This window comes from Gymnogyps californianus, chromosome 3, assembly GCF_018139145.2.
Source record: "Gymnogyps californianus isolate 813 chromosome 3, ASM1813914v2, whole genome shotgun sequence".
Taxonomy (NCBI): domain Eukaryota; kingdom Metazoa; phylum Chordata; class Aves; order Accipitriformes; family Cathartidae; genus Gymnogyps; species Gymnogyps californianus.
The window spans coordinates 33,915,420-33,938,561 of record NC_059473.1 but is presented as its reverse complement, the minus strand read 5'-3'; the positions used below and the strand labels follow the sequence as shown (position 1 = coordinate 33,938,561).

Sequence of the window (23,142 nt, the reverse complement as noted above, 5' to 3'; positions counted from 1 at the left end):
TACTCCATCTGAGTGTTCGGGAGGAAAGTACCACCGCTAATCTTACAGATGACCAGCCCAGACAGATAAACATGAAGGAAAAGAAAGGAATTAATTAATTTAGATTTTACTTTTTGCTTTTTTTTCATGACTTTCTTAAGTTGTTTTTTCTTAGTATTTTTACTTCAAGAAAGACGAACATTTTCTGTAACAGGTGATTGCATGCCAAAGTCCATAGAACAGTGGCCACTTTGCTAATCATGGGCAAAAATAAGGAGCTAGTAATGTAGCACCAGGTGTTGCTTTTCATGTCAGCCTCACTTCTGATTTTCTATTTCCTGAATCAGGCAATAGTGTCTAAGAGTTACACTCTAAGAGTATAACACAGTTACACCCGTGGTTGGCTGCCCTAAGGCCTCACAAGAACTACTAGGTAGTTCTTGATCGTTATTTTAATCCTTATAGTAATAGTACTCTGAGTGGAATAGCAATTTCTGTGCTTTTGTTTTTATCTGTTATTCTGGGTATGACCTTAATGGCATATCTTAACATTTGTTTTATAAAATATTTCTCTGTTGTAACATCCCCGTGAAACTGAACAAGCTGCTTTTAGAGGAAAAATTAGACACAAGTTAAAGACTTTAGGTATAGCTTTTCTGATTATTACGGTGCCTTAAAACTAGTTGCTCAATCCATGTGTAGATTTGAGCACACTGAATAAAACATTTACTTTTCTATATATATTTATGAGATCTACCAAATGGGACTGATGGCAGCCAGCAAATGCAAGTGGATGAGTATGCCCCATAATAGGAAAACATGGAGAGAGAGGATTTAGATGCTTCTTTGTAGCCCTGAATTATGGGCTTGGGATTCAGAAACGAAACCTGTCCTAGGCTTATGTGCTAGCCGAGTAGAAAGGGAAAGAAAATGGAAGGAGCCACCTTAGCATGACAGCCTACTGCTCTGCAGTCAGCCTTGAATACACTTTGGTTTGGGCTGTTTTAGAAATCCTCATCTAGGACAATTAACCTGCTAGTCCCTGGCCACCAGGAGATGAACTGAGAAATTCCTTTCTGCTGTTGAAGAATGGCATCCATTCCATATGAACTGCAGGGTTCCAGGGTTTAGGCACAGAATTAAGAGAAAGTCTGACTGTTTCATTATTCTGAAGATGTCTGATGCTAAATGAATTTTTTTCCACTGAAAAAATACTACCCAACACCTCCGTCTTGCATTACTTCTGCAAACACATGTGTTAAGAAAATTATGCATGGTGGGGCATTTGTATAAAAATCATGTGTATGTACTTCTGTGAGCAATGATTTAAGACCTGGTATGGAAGTGTATGCAAGGCTATATATGTAAGCTCAGTTGCTGAATATGTGTGTCTATTTTGCAGACTAAAATTTAAACAAATCATTTATATTCTAAACCATTTCTGTTTCTCAGTAATCAGATACTCAGTGAAAGCATTAATATTTTAAAAAATTTATTATATAGAAAGATGTTTACTCCACAAAATATAAATGTATGGTAAATTTTTTTTTTTAAATCTTTCTGTAATCATCTTCAGCTTGACCTTTGTAACCTATCATAAAATGTATATAAATGTCTATTATCTTAAGAACTTGAAGCGGATTTGATAAGACTGTTAAATTTATATACCTGGCAAGTCAGTTTTGCGATGCTCTCATTTTTCGTGTTTTTATTCCCTACCTTGCTCTTCCTTCTGGTCTTCTTGAAAAGTTGGACTTGAAAAATATAGATTGTTATAAATGCAAATTTTTTTTTTTTTTGCAATTTCAGATTTCAGAATGGAGGGGGTACAAAAAAATAATAAAGAAAGTTCAAACACTGGAGAAGATGCTGGGCCCAGTCTTGCTGCCACAAATAGTGCTGGGCCTAATCTCACTGCAGAGAGTTCTGTGCCTGCTCCTGTTACACCAGAAGATGCTGTAGTGAGATCTCTTCGCCATACTCGACAAATAGCAAGCCTTTCCTCTTCCCAAGAGTCTTTTTCTGTTGCAAGCCGAAAGTTGTCTAGGTTTTGCCGGAGCACTAGTGGAGTTCTGTCCTTGCAAGAAGTTTTAAAAGAAAAACAGGTTTAGTATTCAACCTTAGCTCTTGAAATAGATTTCTGGTTCTTTTCTCACATGATTAAATTCAATTTATATTGATTGTTTCTTTTTTCCTTTTCTTTCTTTTTTTTTTCTTTCCTTTTTGTTTATACTCAGTTCTATTAAATTATTCCTGGTAGAAAGTGAGTGAGTCTTTGTTTTTAATGTTTGCAGTATTCTGCAGTATTTTAAGATTTTATTTTAAAGTAATAGGGGAAGGAAGGAAGAGATATTAACTGAATAATTTACACTGAAGCAAAGCTGTACCCAGCTTAGTTCCTGCAAATATTTACCTACTCAAATACTTTAGTTTTAAATTGATGTTGTAACCTCTCTGTATTAATATAATAAATTGAAATATTGATTGTGAAAAATAAAACCAGTTAATATGGCACACAAATATCTTAAAATCTAGCTGTAGTATATTTAATGTTTGCCTTTCCTTGACATATCCTTAGAGTTGACTTTACATTTTATAATAATTCTTAATAATTTGTTCTTCTGTTAGCCTCTGAAAATTTAGTTATTTGGAAGAGTAGGGCAGTTATGTAGTCTTATAATACAAGGCAGTAGATTTCAGCATTAGTTGCAAGTTAAGTAGCAGGTCATTGTTGTGATCACTTTGTATATTTTTAGTTTGAAAGACATGTTTAATGTTTTAGGCTCAATACAAAGAAGCAAGAGAATATCGAAGAACAAAAGTTGATGCTTCATATAAATACATATTTGAAGTTCTCAGTGTCAGGCTAGGTTTAGACTTAACAACTGTGGAAGAAATGATTTTGGATGCCCCTTCGGTGAGTCTGTTCTATATGTTTGTTAATTTCCATTTTTAGTCAAAATATGTAGCAGATTACCCCTTTGATATGAAGTGTTATCCATCATTTAGATTGTTTCTGCCAGAAAACGTGATTAATAAGGCACGTAACTCATCTAAAATGATACCTGACTAAATCATTCAGTTTATTTGCAAATCTGCCAGGAAACTATTCCCAGGGTTTTTGAATGTGGCTTTTTTATCTTTCTTACCTCAAGGAAAATATAATTACTGCTGTTATTTTGACCCAAGGGATTCTTGTCACATCCACCAGTTCCAACAAGTTTCATCCATCTCAGCCTGACGTTATTATATTCTAAAGATGATAGTTTTTATTTGTTAAGCAAGTCCTCACTGAAATGCCAAAGATTCTGCAAAAATATGTGTAACTTCATAGGAACATTTTGAAAAATAAGAGTGTTATTTAGTAATAAGAGGGAAGATTAATCCTGTACTGTTTAATGAATGTAATTACATTTGGAAAGACCCATTAAATAATTTCCAGTTTTGAGTGCTTTTATTTTTGAATGTATAAAAGATGGGATAGTGGGTTTGTAGAGTGAGTAGATGCCAAACCTGTGGAACTTCTGAAAGCTCAGTCATTCTTTGTGTGTCTTTAGTGTTGTGTCTTTCATAGTGTTTCAAAGTGCTTGAACAAACAGGAGAGACCAGCTGAACTGTTCTTTTAGTAGAGTATCAAAACTCAGTATGGCTGTATGTGAAAAGATATGACCCTTGCCTTCTCGGATTGCATGATGTTATTTTTGTCTGTTAGAGAGATTTCACTTGGCATTCAAAACTTAGCCAGATATTGTCTCCTTTGATCAAACAAATTGTTAGAACTTCAAATGTTTACTTACAAGCCAAATTTAGTCCCAATCCAAATTTGTTGTTTGTTTACTGATATTTGTATATCATGAAAAGTACTTAACAGTCCTGTTTTTTCTTATGCTTACACAACATAGAGGTGCTTTAAGTGTTGTCAATCAACTAACATTTCCTTTTTTTACAGTTGCTAAATGGTGTATAATTTTAGATCATCCTGACTTCATGTAAAACTGCTGTTCTACACTGAGTTTGATTAATTCAGACACTTGAGAACCTTTGGTTCTTAAGGCTTTTTTTTTTTTTTTAGTTTTGTTTGGTTTTGCAGATTTTTTTTGCTGTCACCAGGACCATCTGAAAACTTTTTATGGTTGGAAATTTTCCAGTTTTAGTTTATTCATAAACAGTTTAGGCTGCTGGGGCTGTCTCGACGTTGTACCTTGCCAAATTGTCAGTTAGTAAATTCCCATATACATATCATGTCTTTGACATCCGTGAGTTAAGTTTTACCCTTTAAAGCATTAGCCTGTATGTGTATTCACACAATGAGTGTTTGTACCACATGGACTTGAACCAGCAGCTATTTGCAGAAGCAGTAGCCACAGGGACAGCTCGCTGTCTTACCTCCTGCGTAAAATCATACAAGCCCAAAAGTTACTGTTCGCCTTTCTCTTCCTCTCACGTCAGAGTGCTTTTTGTAGTAGTGAATCTTTTTCTGATTTTTGTCATTGCCCGTTCAGTATTTTACTAATTTTTCTTTTCTTTCACTATTTTGGGGGGATTTTTTCTCTATTTTTCTCAGTTTTAATCCTGTTATTCACTAGTGCCTATTAACCACAGTGAAAGCACAGCATGCATTTCTAGACCTGTCTTGCTTTTACATCTTTTATTTTCACACAATGTTGTCTTCTTAAAAGAGTGGGTTTGAATTCTGTCCACCTGGGTGTCACTCATTTTCCTATCACCATTCTGATTCAGATTTTATATTTGTTTATTTTGGGGAAAAAATCATGCTCATAAGAAATATACAACGTCTAGAGGTGTGTGCTTTGTACTTGAACAGGTGATGCATCTCCAGACATACTTGCTAGCTAAATTTCTGACTTTTTTTGAAGAGAAGGAAACAGGAGGTCTTACTACAAGGTTGAGCCCTTCAGTTGGACAGTTTGAATGCCCAGTCACATCTTGTTGAGTTAGTCATCCTTGCAGATAACTACAGAGACTGTGAAAGAAGCTGGATTTTGACCAGATCAGTACCTTCTGATCTCCAAACCTTCTTTCAGTGCTTTTTAGAGCTTTGTTCACTTTCTGCTAAATCACATATCCTGGTTTTACTAGGACACACAAATTGTCTAGGGCAGTTAGAAAATTCAGATTTTGGAAACCCTAGCTATAATTTCAGGCAAGTTCTTCAGAATGATAATCCATACACAAACAGTGTTTGTTTCAAAGCTTTGCATCCTTACTATCCAAAGCACCTATAACATGACAAAATCAAAATGGCCATCTAGAGAACCCATAGTGTTTTAGGGTGGCCAGTTTATGGACAGGTACAGCAAGCTAATTATGGGGCAGCACAGTCTCCCTCAGATGTGATCACATTGTCCTTCCGCAGGTCAGCAAAATCTTTGTTGTCATGAAAAGGTTTTTGGAGCCAGTGTGGCCAATTCATGTCTCCAGAATAAAATCCTCATGTGTCATGTTACTCCTCTTTTACAAATTAATCTTTTATATTTAGGGGTAGAGTGGCAATAGCAGGGTATGTCAAGTCATGCAAATCTGCTTTTGTGTCTAAGTCTCTTATGACCAGTTGCTTCCAGTTGATACTTTAGACTTACAGATCTCTGTGAGTGACAGAATATCCTCCAGTGTCTCTGCATTACTGGACAAGACCATAACATTTGATATACAGTTATCAGGAGCTAGGCCACCTGTGTGTGCAGGTTCAGTACTTGAAGGCAATATTTGAAATACCTATTATGTTGTTTTGTAACTTCTGACAATATTGAGGATAAACATTACATACCATCAAAATTTTAAACAGTGGCATGGCCAAATTATTTTTGTATGTCTTAAAGGCACATAAAAGTATTTTGAGTAACAAGTATTCACTTTTTGATTTAACAGTTGGAAGCCTTTGATTCTTTTTTTGCCAAGGGAGGAAGTAAAACATTGAAAATTTTCTATCAAGAAGGAGAAGCACCAGGAATAGGTAAATTTTTAGCAATATTAATACCGGCAGACATAGTAGTGCCTTCTATTGTTAATTTTGTTTAATGTTTCCGAGAATAAAATCTGTTTTTACTTGTTCATAATTTTGCAGCCTTTTGCTGCAAATGACTGAAAATTCATATTTTAAATGCTTGCTTCAAGTCAAATTGTTTAGAAAAATTTCAGTCAATTTTAGCCATTCTTGGAAGGAAGGCTATAAAAAGATAAGTTCTTCTGAAATCTTAAATTGGTTGCAACTTTTTCTTACAGGAGTTATGCCCCCAATTCATTAGAAAGCACTTTCATAAAACCTGTCTGAATTTGCATTTATTATAAATATTTGAAATTTTTTAGTTTTCACATGGTTGGTAGAGAATTAGTCTAAAATCTCTAATGATCCTCTAAGCACTGAACACGCTGTTCCCTTACCTATTTATATGAAATGAACAAATTGCCTAGGATTATATCCACAGAGGACCTGAGGATATCTCATATTATCTATTTTCTCACTTAGGCATGACATCTTGTTTGGTAGAGTGAATGCGAATAAACAAAGTACCTCAGTCACCAGCAAATTAACCGAAAATGATGGACCTGAGCAAATTCTCTTTTCAGTGCAGTACAATGCACCAAAATTGCTTTGTCAGATGTATGTTATATGTTTGGTGTAGATTTTGAATTGTATGGTTAATTACAGCCACGGATTCTGCTGGTTTTGATGCTCTTACACAAAAAAGAAGAAAAGAAATTATTTCTATGTTGAATTTTATTTCACTATATTGATTTTAAGCATTTTATAATACCCTTACTTTTAAAAATAGTAACACCTATTAAATTCTTTTCAGAATGTGGTCGGACAATTCCAGGAGTTGTAAAAGGAAGTAAAATGATGCAATTGTATGTGGACAATACACCAGACAAATTCGTAGGACTATGCTTATTTTTTGTTCGTTGTAAGAATGACAGCCGTATAAGCACAAAAACTATACATGAGGTATTCTCTCATATATTTTAAAAACTCAAAACTTTAAAAGTAGCTATTTTTGTTTCAGTATTTGTTTCAGTATTGTCACATAACTAAAGTTACTGGTAACTGCATTTTTTGAATGTTAAGCTATATCATGCTCTTTGCTCTCCTTTTTGGGTAGACAATGAATAGCTGTATTACTTCAGCAAATACTCAGGGTATCTTGTGAATTCAGTGTCTTACAGGACTCCTGTTAAAAAAGTCAGCATTTAGATTAATTTCTCATTCTCCTTGCTGTTTTTGAAGAGGTTAAAGCCACTAAGTACATTTTAGATGTGATCAAAATCTCTAAACTAGAAGGACTCACTGAGAAGTCTTTATTGCAAATACCGGGAGAGGAGAAGTTTACTTGTACCTTTCTCTTTTATGTGTCTTTGAATGTGTGAAATACACATTTATCCTATGTAAATTATGTAGTATGAGTTTTTCTGCTTTACAAGACAAACTCTTAGATAAGTGTGGGCCTCATTCTTGCTTATAGCTACACATCTTAATACTCAGGCAGTGCTCAAGGGACTGTAAATTGATAAGAATCAGTCCTATATATGTATGTCCTAATTAATATTTCAAATTCTTCAGACAGAAAATCCATTATTAATTTATATACATTATGTTATACATAAAAAATGTTTTATTCCTTTTGAGAGCTGAGAAGGTGAAGGGGGAAGAGCACTACTAGAAGTAAGATACAAGATCTGTCTTTATCAAGAGTCTCAATATTGGTCATAAATATTACTTTTGCATCAAATTCCTTACTGAAGTGATGAGAAAAGGAAATTTATGTTCTAGGTAGTTTGTTACATGAAATACGTTAATATTTGCTGATTTGAAGGACATTTAAAATACTGGAATATTAAAAATAGTCAGAACTTGTAAAGTTTAGTTTTGGAGAGTAGACAAAAATTTCATCTGATCCAAAGTAATAGACATTCAGTCAGGTGATTGCTTCTAATATAATTTCAGATACGGACATTCAGAGCATTTTTGCTACTTGCATTTCATTACTTAGTACCTAATCATAGATGGGGACATTTAGAATATTTTTAATTGTTATGTACTATTAAAAATTTCCAAACTTTCTGTATGATAGGGAAATAACTGAAATTACAAAAATATAACTGGCAGCCTTTTAAAACTGTATTAAATCATTATTGACTTCCCTTTTTTATTGAAAACAGTATCTTATGGTCACATTGTAGGTATCAGTATTTTGTAAAGATTTTGTCTCCTTAAAGTGTTCATTGGCAAATTAGAGTACCTTTATAAAAAAAATACACTGATTTTATAATACTGTTTCCAGTCTAAGTTACTGCATTACTAACAATCATTCTGTTACAATGCAGGATATATTCTTTGGTGTTTTGGATGCCACTGAAGGACTCCTGCGTGGTGTTAGGAATATGATAGAAAAGATTTTTCTCCCTGCTATCCTCGCAACAAATAATTGGGGTGCTTTAAGTCAGACCAAACAGGATGCAAAAGACAAACAGAATTTCGTGGAAACAATTAACAGATACCTTTCATTTTTAGAAGGTAAGCATTGCATTTAGGAAGTAGTCAAACTAGAGGAATTCTACGGAAGAATTTCTGTTTAAAGGCAGTAGCACATAGGTAAGGAAGTTTTCATGTTCTGCAAGGAAAAATAAAATGATCAATTACTTGCATAATAAATACAGGGGTAGATTATTTACTTAAGAAAATACTGTAGTGATATGTTACTGTCCTGGTTTTGGCTGGGATAGAGTTAGTTCTCTTCTTAGTAGCTGGTATAGTGCTGTGCTTTGGATTTAGTGTGAGAATATCACACTGATGTTTTAGTTGTTGCTAAGTAGTGCTTATCTTACGTTAAGGATTTTTCAGTTTCCCATGCTCTGCCAGCAAGCAGGTGTTCAAGAAGTTGGGAGGCAGCATAGCCAGGGCAGCTGACCCGAACTAGCCAAAGGGATATTCCATACCATGGAACGTCATGCCCAGTATATAAACAGGGGGGAGATGGCCGGGAGGGGCGGATTGCTGCTCGGGCATCGGTCAGCGGGTGGTGAGCAACTGCATTGTGCATCACTTGTCTTTTCTTGGGTGTTATTTCTTTGTTGTTGTTGTTGTTGTTATATTCCTTTTCATTAAAAGTATTATTGTAACATTATTATTCTTATTCTTAGTTAGTAGTGTATTTTATTTTACTTTAGTTATTAAACTGTTCTTACCTCAACCGACGAGTTTTACTTTTTTTTTCCTCCTCCCCATCCCACTGGGAGGGGGGAGGGGCTGCGTGGTGCTTAGTTGCTGGCTGGGGTTAAACCACGACAGTTACTTTTAAGGAGGAACACTGGATTTAAAATAAGAATTTTCTGCTTTATATGAGTGGAGTAAAATGACTATTATGTTGAAACAACACCAATTGCAGACATATATTCCCAAATTTAAATTGCTTACACTGGTAGAAATTAATTTTAGAGTCTTAACTGGTTCTGTATTGTAATTGCTTTTTTTTTCCCAGGGGCTATGATAAGCATTGAAGGAACTGTTGAGTTGAAAAAAATAGATTACATTAATTTTTCTAAACTCCAGTCGTTTGAGAAAGTAACTGCAGCAGCTGATAATCCTGACATGGTTCACCAGCTAGAGGAAGTACTTATGATATGGTATAGACAAATTCAACGGGTGAGTTGTTGTTTTAACACATCAATCCAGCACGAATATGGATGGATATTTATAAATGATATATGAGACTTGCCTGAAGTTAGCTGAAGGCTTCAGCTACATCTTCACCTGAATAAGACAAGTGCTTCACTTCTATGTACAAGTGAAGTTAAGTAAGTAGTCCTTATCCCTAGGAACTTACAGTCTAGCAAGAATAAGAGTTTCTGAATAGTTAATACACAAATAGTAAGAAGGAGAGGACAGAAGGACACAGGAGTAATAACACTGGTGAGGACCACATATATATACAGTTAGGTATACTCTATACATTACCTGTTAAGTTTCTGCTGCCAGTCATGGTATGAGAGACTACTTTTAGAAAGATCTTTGACCAGGCCTAGTAGGGCATTTTTGATCCTGTGTAAATCTTACATGGTAAGGTCTCAGTTATCCAAGAAATTGGTGTCTGAGAGTTATGTGTTAAAGCACAGAACCCTTTGTCAAAATATAGAATCTGTGTAGGCTGTGACATACTCTACTTATAAGGGCATACTATGTTTAATGTGTTTAGCTCACAAGAATAAAAATGTAAAAGACATGTAAAAAGAGCTGACTGCACGTTTATCAACATACAAATGAGTATATTTATGACTTTACGTCTGATATTTAATGTTCTTATTAAAATAGTTCTTCAAGTTTTTTACAAGTGAAGTTGTATTTGGTACATTTCAATCCATAGATTCTGATTAAAGAAAAAAATATGGGTATATGCTGAGATTCACCAAATTTATGACAGCAGTTGAACATATGTATTAGTGCCTTCATTTCAGTTTAAGAATATGATTAAGTGCAATTCAGACTTAGGATGCTTTTCCAAATCAGAACCATTTTCATGTGTCAATAACTGCAATCTTGTTCCTTTTTAAGTTAGTATCCTCAGAGTGTTTCTTCTCTTCTTCTTTATAATGATTTGTCTGTTCTCTATAGTAGACATCTGTTTTTTTCAAATTGGTTGCAGATTCTGATTGAGAGTAAGCAGATGAGGAAAGAAGCTGATGATTCAGGTCCGCTGACTGAACTAGAGCACTGGAAGTGTATGTCTGCTAAATTTAATTTTATTATTGAGCAGATCAAAGGACCAAACTGCAAAGCTGTCATTAATGTTCTGAATGTTGGACATTCTAAACTACTAAGGGTAATTAGTTTTTTCTTTTTTTATGTTGTTTTTTTACTATAGTAGACAAAGCTTGCAATATTTATATTGTTTCATTGCATCTAAGAGAGATTTCTTGAGGAGAATTAAGAGAGGAAAGTTTAGACATGGTGCTGGTGTGCTTAATATATTAAGAGAAAGAACAAGACATTTTTAGAGATACAGACGAAAATTATCATAAATGAAAATAACTTTTATTCCCTGCTTTGACAATGCCTTTTAAAAACTTAATTTACCAAAGTTTACTTCCAGCAAATCGGTGTAAGTTAAAGAATAGTTCACTATATATGAAGTTTTTTTACAGTACTGTTTTCCCTCTAGATGTGGCAAGAGTTAGATGCCAGAATCACAGATGCAGCAAATGAATCGAAAGATAATGTGAAATACTTACGCACACTTGAAAAAGTTTGTCAGCCACTTTACAGCTATGATCTTGCAAGTATACCTTTCATCATTCTTTAAACATAGTTTAGGTATTTACATAGAATGCCCAGGGCAAAAGAAATCTTCTTTGTATTTGCTTAAAAGTAAATTTTTCTAATTTACTTTTCTATTTTTCTGATTTTTTTTCTAAATGCCTGTCAAGCTAAATGTTAAAGCATTAGTTTATATTACATAAAATATAATAGTTTCAAATATGTATTTTATCAATAAACATAAATACATATCATTGCCTAGTAAGTCAGTCCTGCTGCCAATATTATTTTTAAAATGAGCTAAAACAGGTACATGTTTTATAATACAAGAATCTCAAAATATCTTTCATTGAAAATTCCGTATGTCTCAATGTATAATCACACAGCTGTAACCAAAATACCAAAGTTTCAGTTATATAGAGAATAATGAAACCTAATGAGGTCCTAAATGGGTAAATTAATATTTTGATATTGAAAACAGTATTAGCTGCTTCTATTTGCAGAAGTACCAGCCAGTCAGAATTTAAATAATTGGTTGTCCATGTAGACTAGTCAGCCCTAGTTCAAGGTAATAGTTATTAGGTTTAATATTAACTATTAATTATTATAACAGGTATATGTTTCTAATGATTGTGGCAGAATAGGGTGGAAGGAGGAAATACCCTAGGAAAGATTGCTTGTTCTGCTTTGTTTTTTAGTCCTCCTTGTCTTGGTCCTACCTGCCTCCTGTCCTCCTTCAGGAAGTGTTGCATTTCTTTTGAATTGCTGGCAGCTTAGGATCCTACTTCAAAGTTTTAACTGAGGGGAAGCAAAAAGTCTGTGATAATATATGATACAGAACTGATACTGCATGGAATAGTAGGAGAGAGGAGTATGATAAACAGTATTACTAAGATGCTGTTTATCTTCAGCTCTTCAGAGTATCACTAGAGGGTGCCAGGTACCAGGCCATAATGATGAGCTGCTTCATACGAGTTAAGATAATTTTTTTTTAATCTTAAACAAAGACAGACATTTGTGGGTGGAAACCCATTAAAGAGTTCATCATTTTACTAATACAGGATAGTTAACTATAGTTCTTTGTTTAATCTGGAAAAATTTGGATAAATCTGAATTTCTGTTTCATTTTTTGGAACATTGTTCCAGAGATCAAGGTAATTTAGGTAGGATTTTCTATGGTATTCAACTTAAAAATGATGACATCGAAGTTAAATATATCCTGTTTTTAAAAGAACTACACTCTGAATTGAGTTGAATTTAGTATCTGATATTGAAAAGTATTTTTAATGTTAGTGGATTAGGAATGGAGTACATGCAGATTTAATATGATATTTAGTGTGTGCATAAAATATGGCATTTAGTGTATGCAGTATCACACATAGTCACATTTGCAGATGAAGTGGGTTACTATATGAAAATTTAGACTGAGCGTTTAACTCGGGCTTTGATTCAGAGAAATCTCTATACAGTCCAGTATTCAGGGTTTTATTTTTTGTCAAGGATTAAAAAAGAAAACTAGCAGACTCAGAATCTCCTGATTCCATTTGGGGGGATGGGTGGGGGGAGGGTGATGAACAACATGTGGACACTGAGGGTTGTTTTGATACCATATAGCCTTTCTTTCACACTCTTCTGCCAAATGCAAATGCCTGCTATATCTATCCGCAGTGTTACTGTGTTTACTTTGAGTTTGAAGCCCAAAGTTAATTCCGGGAGCTTGGCTTCTCTGTTGAGGGGTGACAGTCAAAATTACTTTTGCTTGATGTTCTGAATTGCAACTCTGATAAGTCCATGATAATTTAAGGAATTATCATTTTTTACCTTTTTTTTTCTTTTTTTCCAAAATACTTTGGAAGTGGTTGAATTACAGAACACTTGTAATACCATGGTTTGATTTTAATGATATGAACAATGATTTCATGAAACATGTGAAAGATTTAGATGTTTCATGTGATGATTGAATGAATTAGGCACTCATTAATGAAATTAACGTTGTGACAATTATTTCATGAGTTTTGTGAAATGTCTGAATTAAACATTTTATGTAATGGTTGTAATCACAATGTAATTGCATAGAGTATATTTAACAGCTGTACTTGAAGGAAAACAAAAGCATTAGTCGCACACACCCAGTGTCAGCTGCCAGAAGAATACGTCCTTTTGTGCCAAAAAAATGCAACCTGTAATTTTTGAATCAAGGTTTGATTTTGATCATCAAAATAGCATATTAAAAATATTCATGTTAATATCTTTAATCTGATTTCTCACCAAATCATCTAAGAGTTTTATTGTTTTTATTAGTTGAGGTTTAAAAATTTATTGAGTCTGATTAGCTTTTTTTTTAACAAGAAAACTTTTGATAAGATTCCATGGCATTTTGAAGATTGGTTCATGTGATTTAGGGAAAAATGTACGTCAGAAGTTGTCAATAGAATAGAAATATAGTTGCTAAGAATAGAAAGTAAAATTTTTTCTCAAAACTCTGCTTTAAGGTATCAATGACTCATGGAATACCAAACTTGATAAATGCTATACGAATGATTCACAGTGTTTCAAGATATTACAATACTTCTGAGAGAATGACATCATTGTTTATAAAGGTAAATATATTAAGTATAATATTAATTATAAAAATTATGTGATTTTTCAGAAAACGCATTTTGTTTAAATCAGTAGGACATTTTTTAAAAAATGGTAATAAATAGTGGGTGTCTGCATGGGAAAGGAAGAGGAGTCTGTTGATCAGGAGAGGATTGAACTTGGATCAGAGACTTGTCTTCTGGAGGGAACTTTGTTGTTTATTCTTGGTTCAGCAAAATTAATTTTTTTCTTGTCTTCTTGATTAATGCCCTGATCTGAATTAATCTGCTCAGTTGTTTCCTAAATCACTGAATCCACAAAGATTCTTTTATTATCAGCTTTGAAAACCTAATTAAGCAGATGGCCATCAGTCTGACTAGGCTATTCCTCCAAAAGGTATGAAAGACAAAAGGTTCCTGTTTTCAGAAGCAAGTCATACTTGAAAAGTTAATTGAATCTCAGGTCATAAACTTTGCCACCTTAAACAGAAAATTAAGACCAGCTAGGTAATTATACCAATGTCTTTTGTGGAATCCAGGTATTCACTGCAGGAAAAGATAGTTTATGTAATCATTTTAGAACAAAGAAATCCTTCATAACTAAAATACACACCTCCAGTAAGCGTATAGAGGAAATTCATAGTAGACCCTCATTACACCACTTTCTTTTTTTTTTTTTTTTAAGAACACCCCAGGTTTTTGTGTAAAGTTTTGTTACAATTCAATTTAAACTAGGATATTAAGAAATATGTGGTTTTTTGAAGCTATATTTATCCATGGCAGGGGCTGTTTTCCATACATCATATGTTGGGTATGGATTATGCAGCAATGTTTATATTGCCTATTATGTAATTGTTTTTTATATGTTTGTGTATTGATACTTGCTAGTGTCTATTATTTAATGGTCTAAGGGATTGAGCATTTCACTACAGAGACTAATAACAAACTGGTTACATGAAGCTGTGCTAAGAAATCGCAAGGAAAAAGCTCTATTTTAATCCAGTCGCTTAAGGTCCCTCTTACTGTTTGCTTCCATTTAAAGATCATCAGAGGTGACACTGGAGGTCCTATCTACAACTTCATCAGTCATTGTATTACAGTGTGAAGCTGCCTTTGGTGTGGCAGTTTTCAGTCTTTATTCAGTTAGGGATTCTTAAGACCTGCTTACAGTACTCTCGTGTCAGGAGAGCTGTTTTGAATTGTTCACATTATTTAATAGATGAAAAAGATTATCTACCTGTAGCTGTTCTCTGAGATGTGTTTTCTATATCTGCATTCGCTCCCGTAGTCCTCTCTCTTTCTGTCATTACAAACTTTGGATTTTTGTGGTTGAGAAGTAGAAGAATGTTCTCTCCTTTTCATAGCCATGGGAGACCAAAGTAAAGACATACTGCTAGGATAGAAAATCCTTTAATGGCAGTTTTTAAATAAGGATGCACACACTACAAACTGTAAAGATGACAACGTAAGTGAAGAATAGTTAGGGTTAAATAACTTCTCTTTGTTCTTGAGTTATGGTTGGTGACATTCTGTATTTATGCATATGTATTCCTGGACTTACAGTACTTACAAATACTTCCTGGGACTTAAATACACTTCAGGGAGTGTTTTAAGACTTTTTATAGGGTGTTTGTCATGTGTATTACATATATTATTTAGCCACTGTTATTCCCACAGGTAAAATTTATCCAAACTCTGATAGTACTAATACATGCATGTGGGAATTTTGTTAGATTTTGCAAAACAGGCAAATTTTCTTCTAAGCTTGAGACCTACTTGTTTTTGTTTGTCTGCGCTAGGTTACAAATCAAATGGTCACGACGTGTAGAGCATATATCACAGATGGTGGCTTGTCTCGTGTCTGGGAGCAGGAGACATCAACAGTCATTGGAAAAATTAAGGTTTGTATTTTGGTATTTTATTATTTACCTATCAAACCTATTGATTACCTATTGATACACACAAGGAAGTCCGTATCAATATGTATCAAGTACTTCACACCTCTTTACTGTTTTATTTCCTGATGCTTTGAGTGTTTTCCCATTTCTTAGCCCACTAGCGTTTGTTGAAATTAGAATAGCCTCATCTTTATCAGGGTGGTCCGTCACTGACCTTAGAATTGGCATCTTCACCATATGTGCGACCAAGGAATTTTGTCATCCTGCATAATCCACATTCTTCCCTCTTGAGGGTATCTGATATGGTACCATCTTCCTCTACCATGGGGAACCTGGTATTTGAATAGACCCTCACTTCGTTATAGTAGCTCCTTCCAATACCAGATTTCCTTGGCACAACATGCAAGTTCAGTGCTAAGAGACTCTTCCTCTTCTTCAGCTGATGGTGACATATTAAGAACAAATTAAGCGCATGCAATATGCCATGGCAAAATATGTCCAGCTGTGGGGTTACTGGTGCCAATACTGACTTCATTTCCACCTTCTCCTTTATCAGACCTCAGCTACTGACTTCCTATCTTACCCAGAAAGGCATAGGATTTCATAGCCCTTTAAAAATCAGATCCAGAGGTACAAAAGAAAATGTATTGAATGTGTCTCTCCTGACCTGACAGGATGATATGATTCTAATAATTCGTCTGTTTCATTGAGGTCATCTTGTGATTGTTCTACAGCTGACAAGCCCTCATTATTCTATGAGAGGAAATATAAGCCCAGTTTCTAATAATGGTGATCAGTCTTCATTCTAGTATCTGTATATTCTTGAAGATCTGCACTCCTTTCAATGAGGACCTTTTTTAATTTCCTGTAATTCATAGCCAATTGTTATATATACCTGTATATTCAGACAGTCTGGTGACTGCCAGTATATTATGATAAAATCTGCTTTCTGTTTTCCAAGAACTGACAGAAGATTTTATATTCCAATGATTATAGACTTTACGTTTCTCACTGGTCATTATTTTTACATCTGATAAGGTCTTAGTATTTTAAGTAAATAATTGACTGAGAAAGATGGATTATTTTTCAATTTCACTTTAACTCAGACTTGTCAACACATTAATTTGTATAACCAATTTCCTTTAAGTCCCTTGGGAGTTCCAGACAGACTACCCTGTTACGCCAAATTCCATCCTTATTCAGAGGACAGTCTGACCATTCTTAATTAAGCTAATGGCTTTTCTTAATATTCAAATGTCTCCTTTAGAGCAGCAGTCATAAACTGCTCTTTGCTGGCCTCTAAACCACTCTTTACTTTAACAAGAACTAGAACTTTCCTGTTCTTTTTTTGGTGACTCATTTCCCAGTGTTAAGTCTTTCACTGTACCATACTGTTGTATGTTGGTATGTTGCAAATATTTGCTACACGTACTGAAAGAAAACCACTGTATGTAAGCCATTACTGCCTGTTGACTGAAACTAGATTCAGTGGTAATTAACCACTTTGGAATGACAGTAGGTTTGAGTTCTCCAGTCTCTCACCGTAAGCATAGCATAATGAGTATGGTATTTATTTCTTCACTTTTTAGGACTGCGTGTTTCTATTGAAAGAATATCAGAAATGCTTTCATGAAACGAAGCAAGAGATTTTGGAAACTCTAGGAGAAAAGACATTTGAAGTATCGGAAATGTACATTTTTGGAAAATCTGAAGCTTTTTGTAGGAGATTAGAAAAAGTGAGTATACTGTGTGCTGTTATTACTGGTAGAGAAGGGCTTCTCCAAAGAACAGTTTACAAGGTGGATGCTTGTCAACATACATGCTCACAACACACAATCATCCTGTGAAGGAGTTTGTAACTCTTTATTGAGAGAAATTAGGCACTTCCACAGACTAAGTCATCCCAATACTTTAGGCAATTACCACACAATGTCCTTCTGAATTTGTCAATTTATCTCTGTTAGAGTGCAGAGAAAGAATCTAATTGATCTAGACTTAGATCATTATTTTAGGAGGTTTAAAATTATGTGAAAAATAACACACCTTTGCTTTTTTGAATGGTGTCCTAAGGCATTAAAAACTCCTGTTACTGCCAAACACAGTTCGTCAGATAATTCTGCTGCTTAGTGTGGTCTTAACGTTTAGCTTCCTAAGCTGATGAAAGGATTTTAAACTAGCATTCATAGAGTTTGCGTGGAAAACATAATAGGTGCTCCTTGGTGCAGAATAAGGTCAGACAAGGGATAAGAGGATAATGGGGCAGTCATCACAGGGTAGGAATTCTGTGAGTCTCTGATGTTTTTCCTTATCATGCAGTATATATACTAATCTGTATGGTTGTTTTTTTATTCTGTGAAATCTCTTTGTGTCATCAGTATGTGTATGTCATGTTTTAACTATTTTTCCATATTACCCTATTGAATCTAACAGTCAAATATAAAAAAGAAACCCTTTACCATCAAAAAAACCAAAGGTGATTTTCCTTTGCATTGGGTTGTGGTGAGAACTGATGTTGAAAACTGAATTAACCATGCTCTGTTGAAGATACTTGACTTAGAAGCTCAGAAGCAACACGTTTCTGAATGCAGTAGTTAGCGAAGTGGCTATTGTTTATTTTATTTTACTCAGGTTTTGGTTTATAGAGGAAGTAACAAATAATTTATGAGCATGAATATAATGTTTATATTTCAGATTACAGAGATGATAACTGTAGTACAAACTTTCTGTGCACTGAGTGTGTCTACCATCGAAGGGATAGATATTATGGCAGTAAAATTCAGAAATATCTACCAAAGTGTTCAAAAGAAACAATATGACATCCTTGATCCACGAAAAACAGAATTTGATGTGGATTTTGTGAACTTCATGGCAAAAATTGAAGGTTTAGAGGTAACTAATATTGCTACCTATAACTTACTGAGGTGAAGAATCTCATCACTACTTACTCAGTATCTCCCTGAATGTCAGTGAGACTTTGAACTGTGAATGGGCTACACTGTTCTTCTTCCAAAGAGCATAGAGTTTGTCTTTGTCTGGAGGGACGCTTTTTCCATTCTTTCTCCTCCTTCCAAAGGAAGCTGTAAAATATATCATACAGTCCTCACTGAAGATCAGTCACTCTACAGCCGAAATGACAAAAATTACGAGACCTGAGAGAATGTTCTACATGGAGGTGGTTTATTAGCCTGGAGACACATGGTTAGAGTTTGGGCAGAACAAAGCTGCAACTGTTTTCAATACATGATTTGATTCTTTGGTGAAACGGTCTGGCATTTGAAGAGATTACTTGACTGACACTAGCTATTTATTGATTATATTAAGCATAGACTGGTGAAGGCTGCTACTTTGTGCTTTAAGCGGTAACAATTTCAAATGCTACTATGTTAAGAAGTTATCAGACACCAAAATACTATTATATGACTAGAAAAACTATACTAAATTCTGTATTCTTTAGATACAGATACAGACATTTATGCGTACCTGTTTTGGGAGAATTTTGTCTTCACAGCATGCACTTCAGTTACTTCAAAGGTATTGGCAATTATGTTTTAAAATATTTCAAAGTAACTTCAAATTACTGATTAACACAATTTAAATAACATAGCTAATTTTAGAACAAAAAGCCTAATCAAGAATTTTTCATTATTGGTGTTCTGAACCATGTAATCATCATAAAAGATGTATTTTAGCTTTCTTATGGGAATCAATATATTCTCCTGTTTCTTAATTTCATTACAGTTTATTTTTTATATACAAGAGGATACTAAAAGAAAAACCTAAAAAAGCACAACAGCAACAACAACAAAAAACCCCACCAGGGCAGAACTTTTCAACTTGCTTAAAGTTGCTCCAAGCAAAAAAATTTCCCAGATCCAGAAGCATTTCCTAGATTTGTGCTTCTTTGATTTTATGTAACGTTCATGTACCCCAAAATAAAAAAAAAAAACAACTATTTGTGTTTTAGAAATATCATTTTGGGTACTCATTTTTAATACAGGTTTCAAAATCTGAGAATGCCATGCCTTCAGGAAGAAACAGTACGTACAGTTGGTTGTATTCTTCAACATTATATAGCAGAACTTGAAGCTACTAAAAAGGTATTTCATTTTGCAATAAATTTTAAACATCATGTTAAAATAAGAGCAAATATTTTAATATGAATAATTTTTATTTATTCTGCCTATTTCATTAACTGACTGTCAATGCTCAATTTATCATACTTCTATTTTCCTGTTACAGAAAACAGACCTGAGTGTGCAGGCAACTATGATATACATGCTCTTGCAGGCAAATGTGTCATCACAATTTTACTTTCTAAACCCAAATCTTTTCTGTTATTCCTTCATCATTTAAGGAAAAAAAAGTATGTTCTTTACTGACTGTGTACATCACTTGCATATACCTTTTGGGTTTTTTATTGTATGAGGCCTCTACAGTTAATTTGCATTTACACATGGCTATTATCTAATGCTCTGACAGTATAAAATAGATATAAAATGTAGGTAAATTGCATTTAAGTTCATTATAAAATAATTTTCCATGATTTGTGTAGTGTACCATGACTGTAGCATAAATGAGAATTAACTTCTGGGGACTGTTCACATCACTTGACTTTAAACTTTTAGAGAGGAATTCATCTAACCTGGCTTTATATGTCTGCAAAATAAACATCTGCATTAGAACTAGACATCCATACTCCCTTTCTACTCAAGAAAGAAATGAGTTTTCTAGAGTCAATTAATCTGATCTATTTTATGTGTTACCCTGAAGATTGAAATAATTCCCTTGAAATGGCCATTTTTCTTCAATGAGTATAAAGGGAATCTGGAAAACCAGCCTGATGCAAATATTCTTTTTAGAGATGTTTACATTTTGTCAGATGAATGACACATGTTTACATGAGGAGCCAAGTATCTGTAAACTCTGCACTTACTAGAAAATGATTCGTCCCAACAGTGACTTAAAACTGTAGCCTAGCATAGCTGCTCAGAACTACTCTTTACAGTGTCCTTTCCCTATCTACTCACTGTATATAACACTTCCTGAACCTGTAATTACTGGCTTAATTTGATGAACATATTTTCAGCAGCACTGCCTGCTTAAGAAATCACTGACCCCACCCCTGGCTGCTTTTTCCCAGCCAAAAAAATAGGTATGTTTTCTGAGGGGGTTTCATCCAGGTCAGTTCCTCTCTTAAGTTCGCCTTGAAGCTACTTGAATTTCTTTTGTTGGGACTGTGTAGGAGACAGTATAGGGATAAGAAAACGTGCCAGTAAGTGAAGAGTGGTGTTTGCTTAAGCAGTACAGCTGTTTGTGTTATCATAGCATGAGTTTGTATGCCTCAAGTTGGGTGGATACAAATATTCCTTTCTTCTGTTGAAGAGTATGTTGCCAATATACTGGCTAGTTCTAACTATTTGTTAGATGTTATTGGATTGCTTTTTATCTTTGCTAAGCAAGTTATTTCTCGTAAAAGTTGCTCCCACTGCAATACTGGTTTTAAAGTGCTTGAATAAATGGTCAATGCAAATTTGGCATGTGATGATTTTAGGCCAGATTTTTCTTGACTATAATGCAGCAGCCATTCAGTGAGCAGGGCCCCTTTTTTTTCTTCTCAGCTTGGGCACAGATAAAAGCATGGGCTGTGTACCCAGGAGCCTCTACATGCATATTGATGAGAAGTTAGTAGAAAAGAGCGTATCATAGAATCATAGATTATCCTGAGTTGGAAAGGGACCCACAAGAATCATTGAGTCCAACTCCTGAAATGTTAGCTATTAGTCAGGTGTATGTGTCTGAAGAATAATGTTGACATTTCTGTTCAAGTAAAACCACTCAGTTAACAATATAGCTTAGGCCGTTCCTGAGGGCGGTTCCCAAGCAAAGCCCCAACAAGGGTTCTCACAACACTTCCTTACACAGCTTGCTTTCACAGCAGCTCCAAAAGATGGCTCCAAAGTTACACAGTTGCACCTGTCAGGCTTGGCCTTGAATACTGACTGCTCAGCTCCTAGGTTTGCAATGCTCTTTGGTGTACTCAGGGCTCTGTCATAAGAAAGCACAGCTAAGAAACAGCATGAGATAATGAAGACAGGAGACATACCGACAGTGGTATCAATGTGTGCATCTCAGAAGCGTAGCAAGTGGGGGAAGCAATACATTTTTCTCTCAATGAACTATTGTGTGACTCCACACAGATTTAATCTGTTTGGGAGGAGGAAGAAACTGCGGTACCAGCGGCAAAACAGTTTAACATTTCAACAGATTTTTTAATTCATGTGTTTAATGATGCTGTTCTTATTGTAGCTTTACCAAATTCAGAAAGATGACCCTCCTCTTGCTCGAAACATGCCACCTGTTGCAGGAAAGATACTGTGGGTGAGACAGCTATTCAGAAGGATAAATGAACCAATCAACTATTTCTGTGTAAGTTGATGTGAGGAAAAATTAGATGTTTTGTCTAACAGTGAACTGTCTTTCTTCAGTAGAGTGACCGTAATGTTTCTGGCTATGATGATGTCACTTCTCATATGCTAGGCAACCTGTTTATTTGTGTGTGAATATCTAGTTAAAATATGCTCTGCAGTAACCACTGTTATAGATCCAAGATGTACTGTTAGAATAGAATAGACTATTTCAGTTGGAAGGGACCTACAGCGATCATCTAGTCCAACTGCCTGGCCAATTCAGGGCTGACCAAAAGTTAAAGCATGTTATTAAGGGCATTGTCCAAATGCCTCTGAAACACTGACAGGCTTGGGGCATCGACTGCCTCTCTAGGAAGCCTGTTCCAGTGTTTGACCTCCCTCTTGGTAAAGAAATGTTTCCTAATGTCAATTCTGAACCTCCCCTGGTGCAGCTTTGAACCATTCCCATGCGTCCTATCACTGGATACCAGGGAGAAGAGATCAGCACCTCCCTCTCCACTTCCCCTCCTCAGGAAGCTGTGGAGAGCAATGAGGTTGCCTCTCAGCCTCCTTTTCTCCAAACTAGACAAACTCAGTGTCCTTGGCCGTTCCTCATAGGACATGCCTTCCAGCCCTTTCACCAGCTTTGTTGCCTTCCTCTGGACGCATTCAAGGACCTTAACATCTTAAATTGTGGGGCCCAGAACTGCACACAGTACTCACGGTGAGGCCGCACCAACGCTGAATACAGTGGGATAATCACCTCTTTTGACCGGCTGGTTATACTGTGTTTAGTGCACCCCAGGATGCGGTTTGCCCTCTTGGCTGCCAGGGCACACTGCTGACTCATATTGAGCCTGCTGTCGACCAGCACCCCCAGATCCCTTTCTGCAGGGCTGCTCTCCAGCCACTCCTCTCCCAATTTATACTTGTGCCCGGCATTACTCCATCCTAGGTGCGGAATCCGGCATTTCAACTTGTTAGATTTCATCCCATTGATCATAGCCCAA

The 23,142-nt window shown here is 35.2% G+C and overlaps 1 protein-coding gene across 1 annotated transcript in view; it reads left to right on the top strand.

The window, feature by feature from the left end:
- The first annotated feature begins 5,895 nt into the window (after nt 1-5,895).
- DNAH8 (dynein axonemal heavy chain 8) overlaps nt 5,896-23,142 on the top strand; it is a 148,112-nt gene continuing 130,865 nt past the window's right edge. Inside the window, 13 exon segments of the mRNA XM_050893244.1 lie at nt 5,896-5,953; nt 6,798-6,946; nt 8,323-8,512; nt 9,477-9,640; nt 10,638-10,814; nt 11,154-11,267; nt 13,741-13,848; nt 15,627-15,728; nt 17,315-17,461; nt 18,417-18,614; nt 19,180-19,256; nt 19,723-19,822; nt 22,032-22,151. Of these exon segments, the coding sequence (XP_050749201.1) occupies nt 6,839-6,946; nt 8,323-8,512; nt 9,477-9,640; nt 10,638-10,814; nt 11,154-11,267; nt 13,741-13,848; nt 15,627-15,728; nt 17,315-17,461; nt 18,417-18,614; nt 19,180-19,256; nt 19,723-19,822; nt 22,032-22,151 (1,605 nt within the window). The 5' untranslated portion in view covers nt 5,896-5,953; nt 6,798-6,838.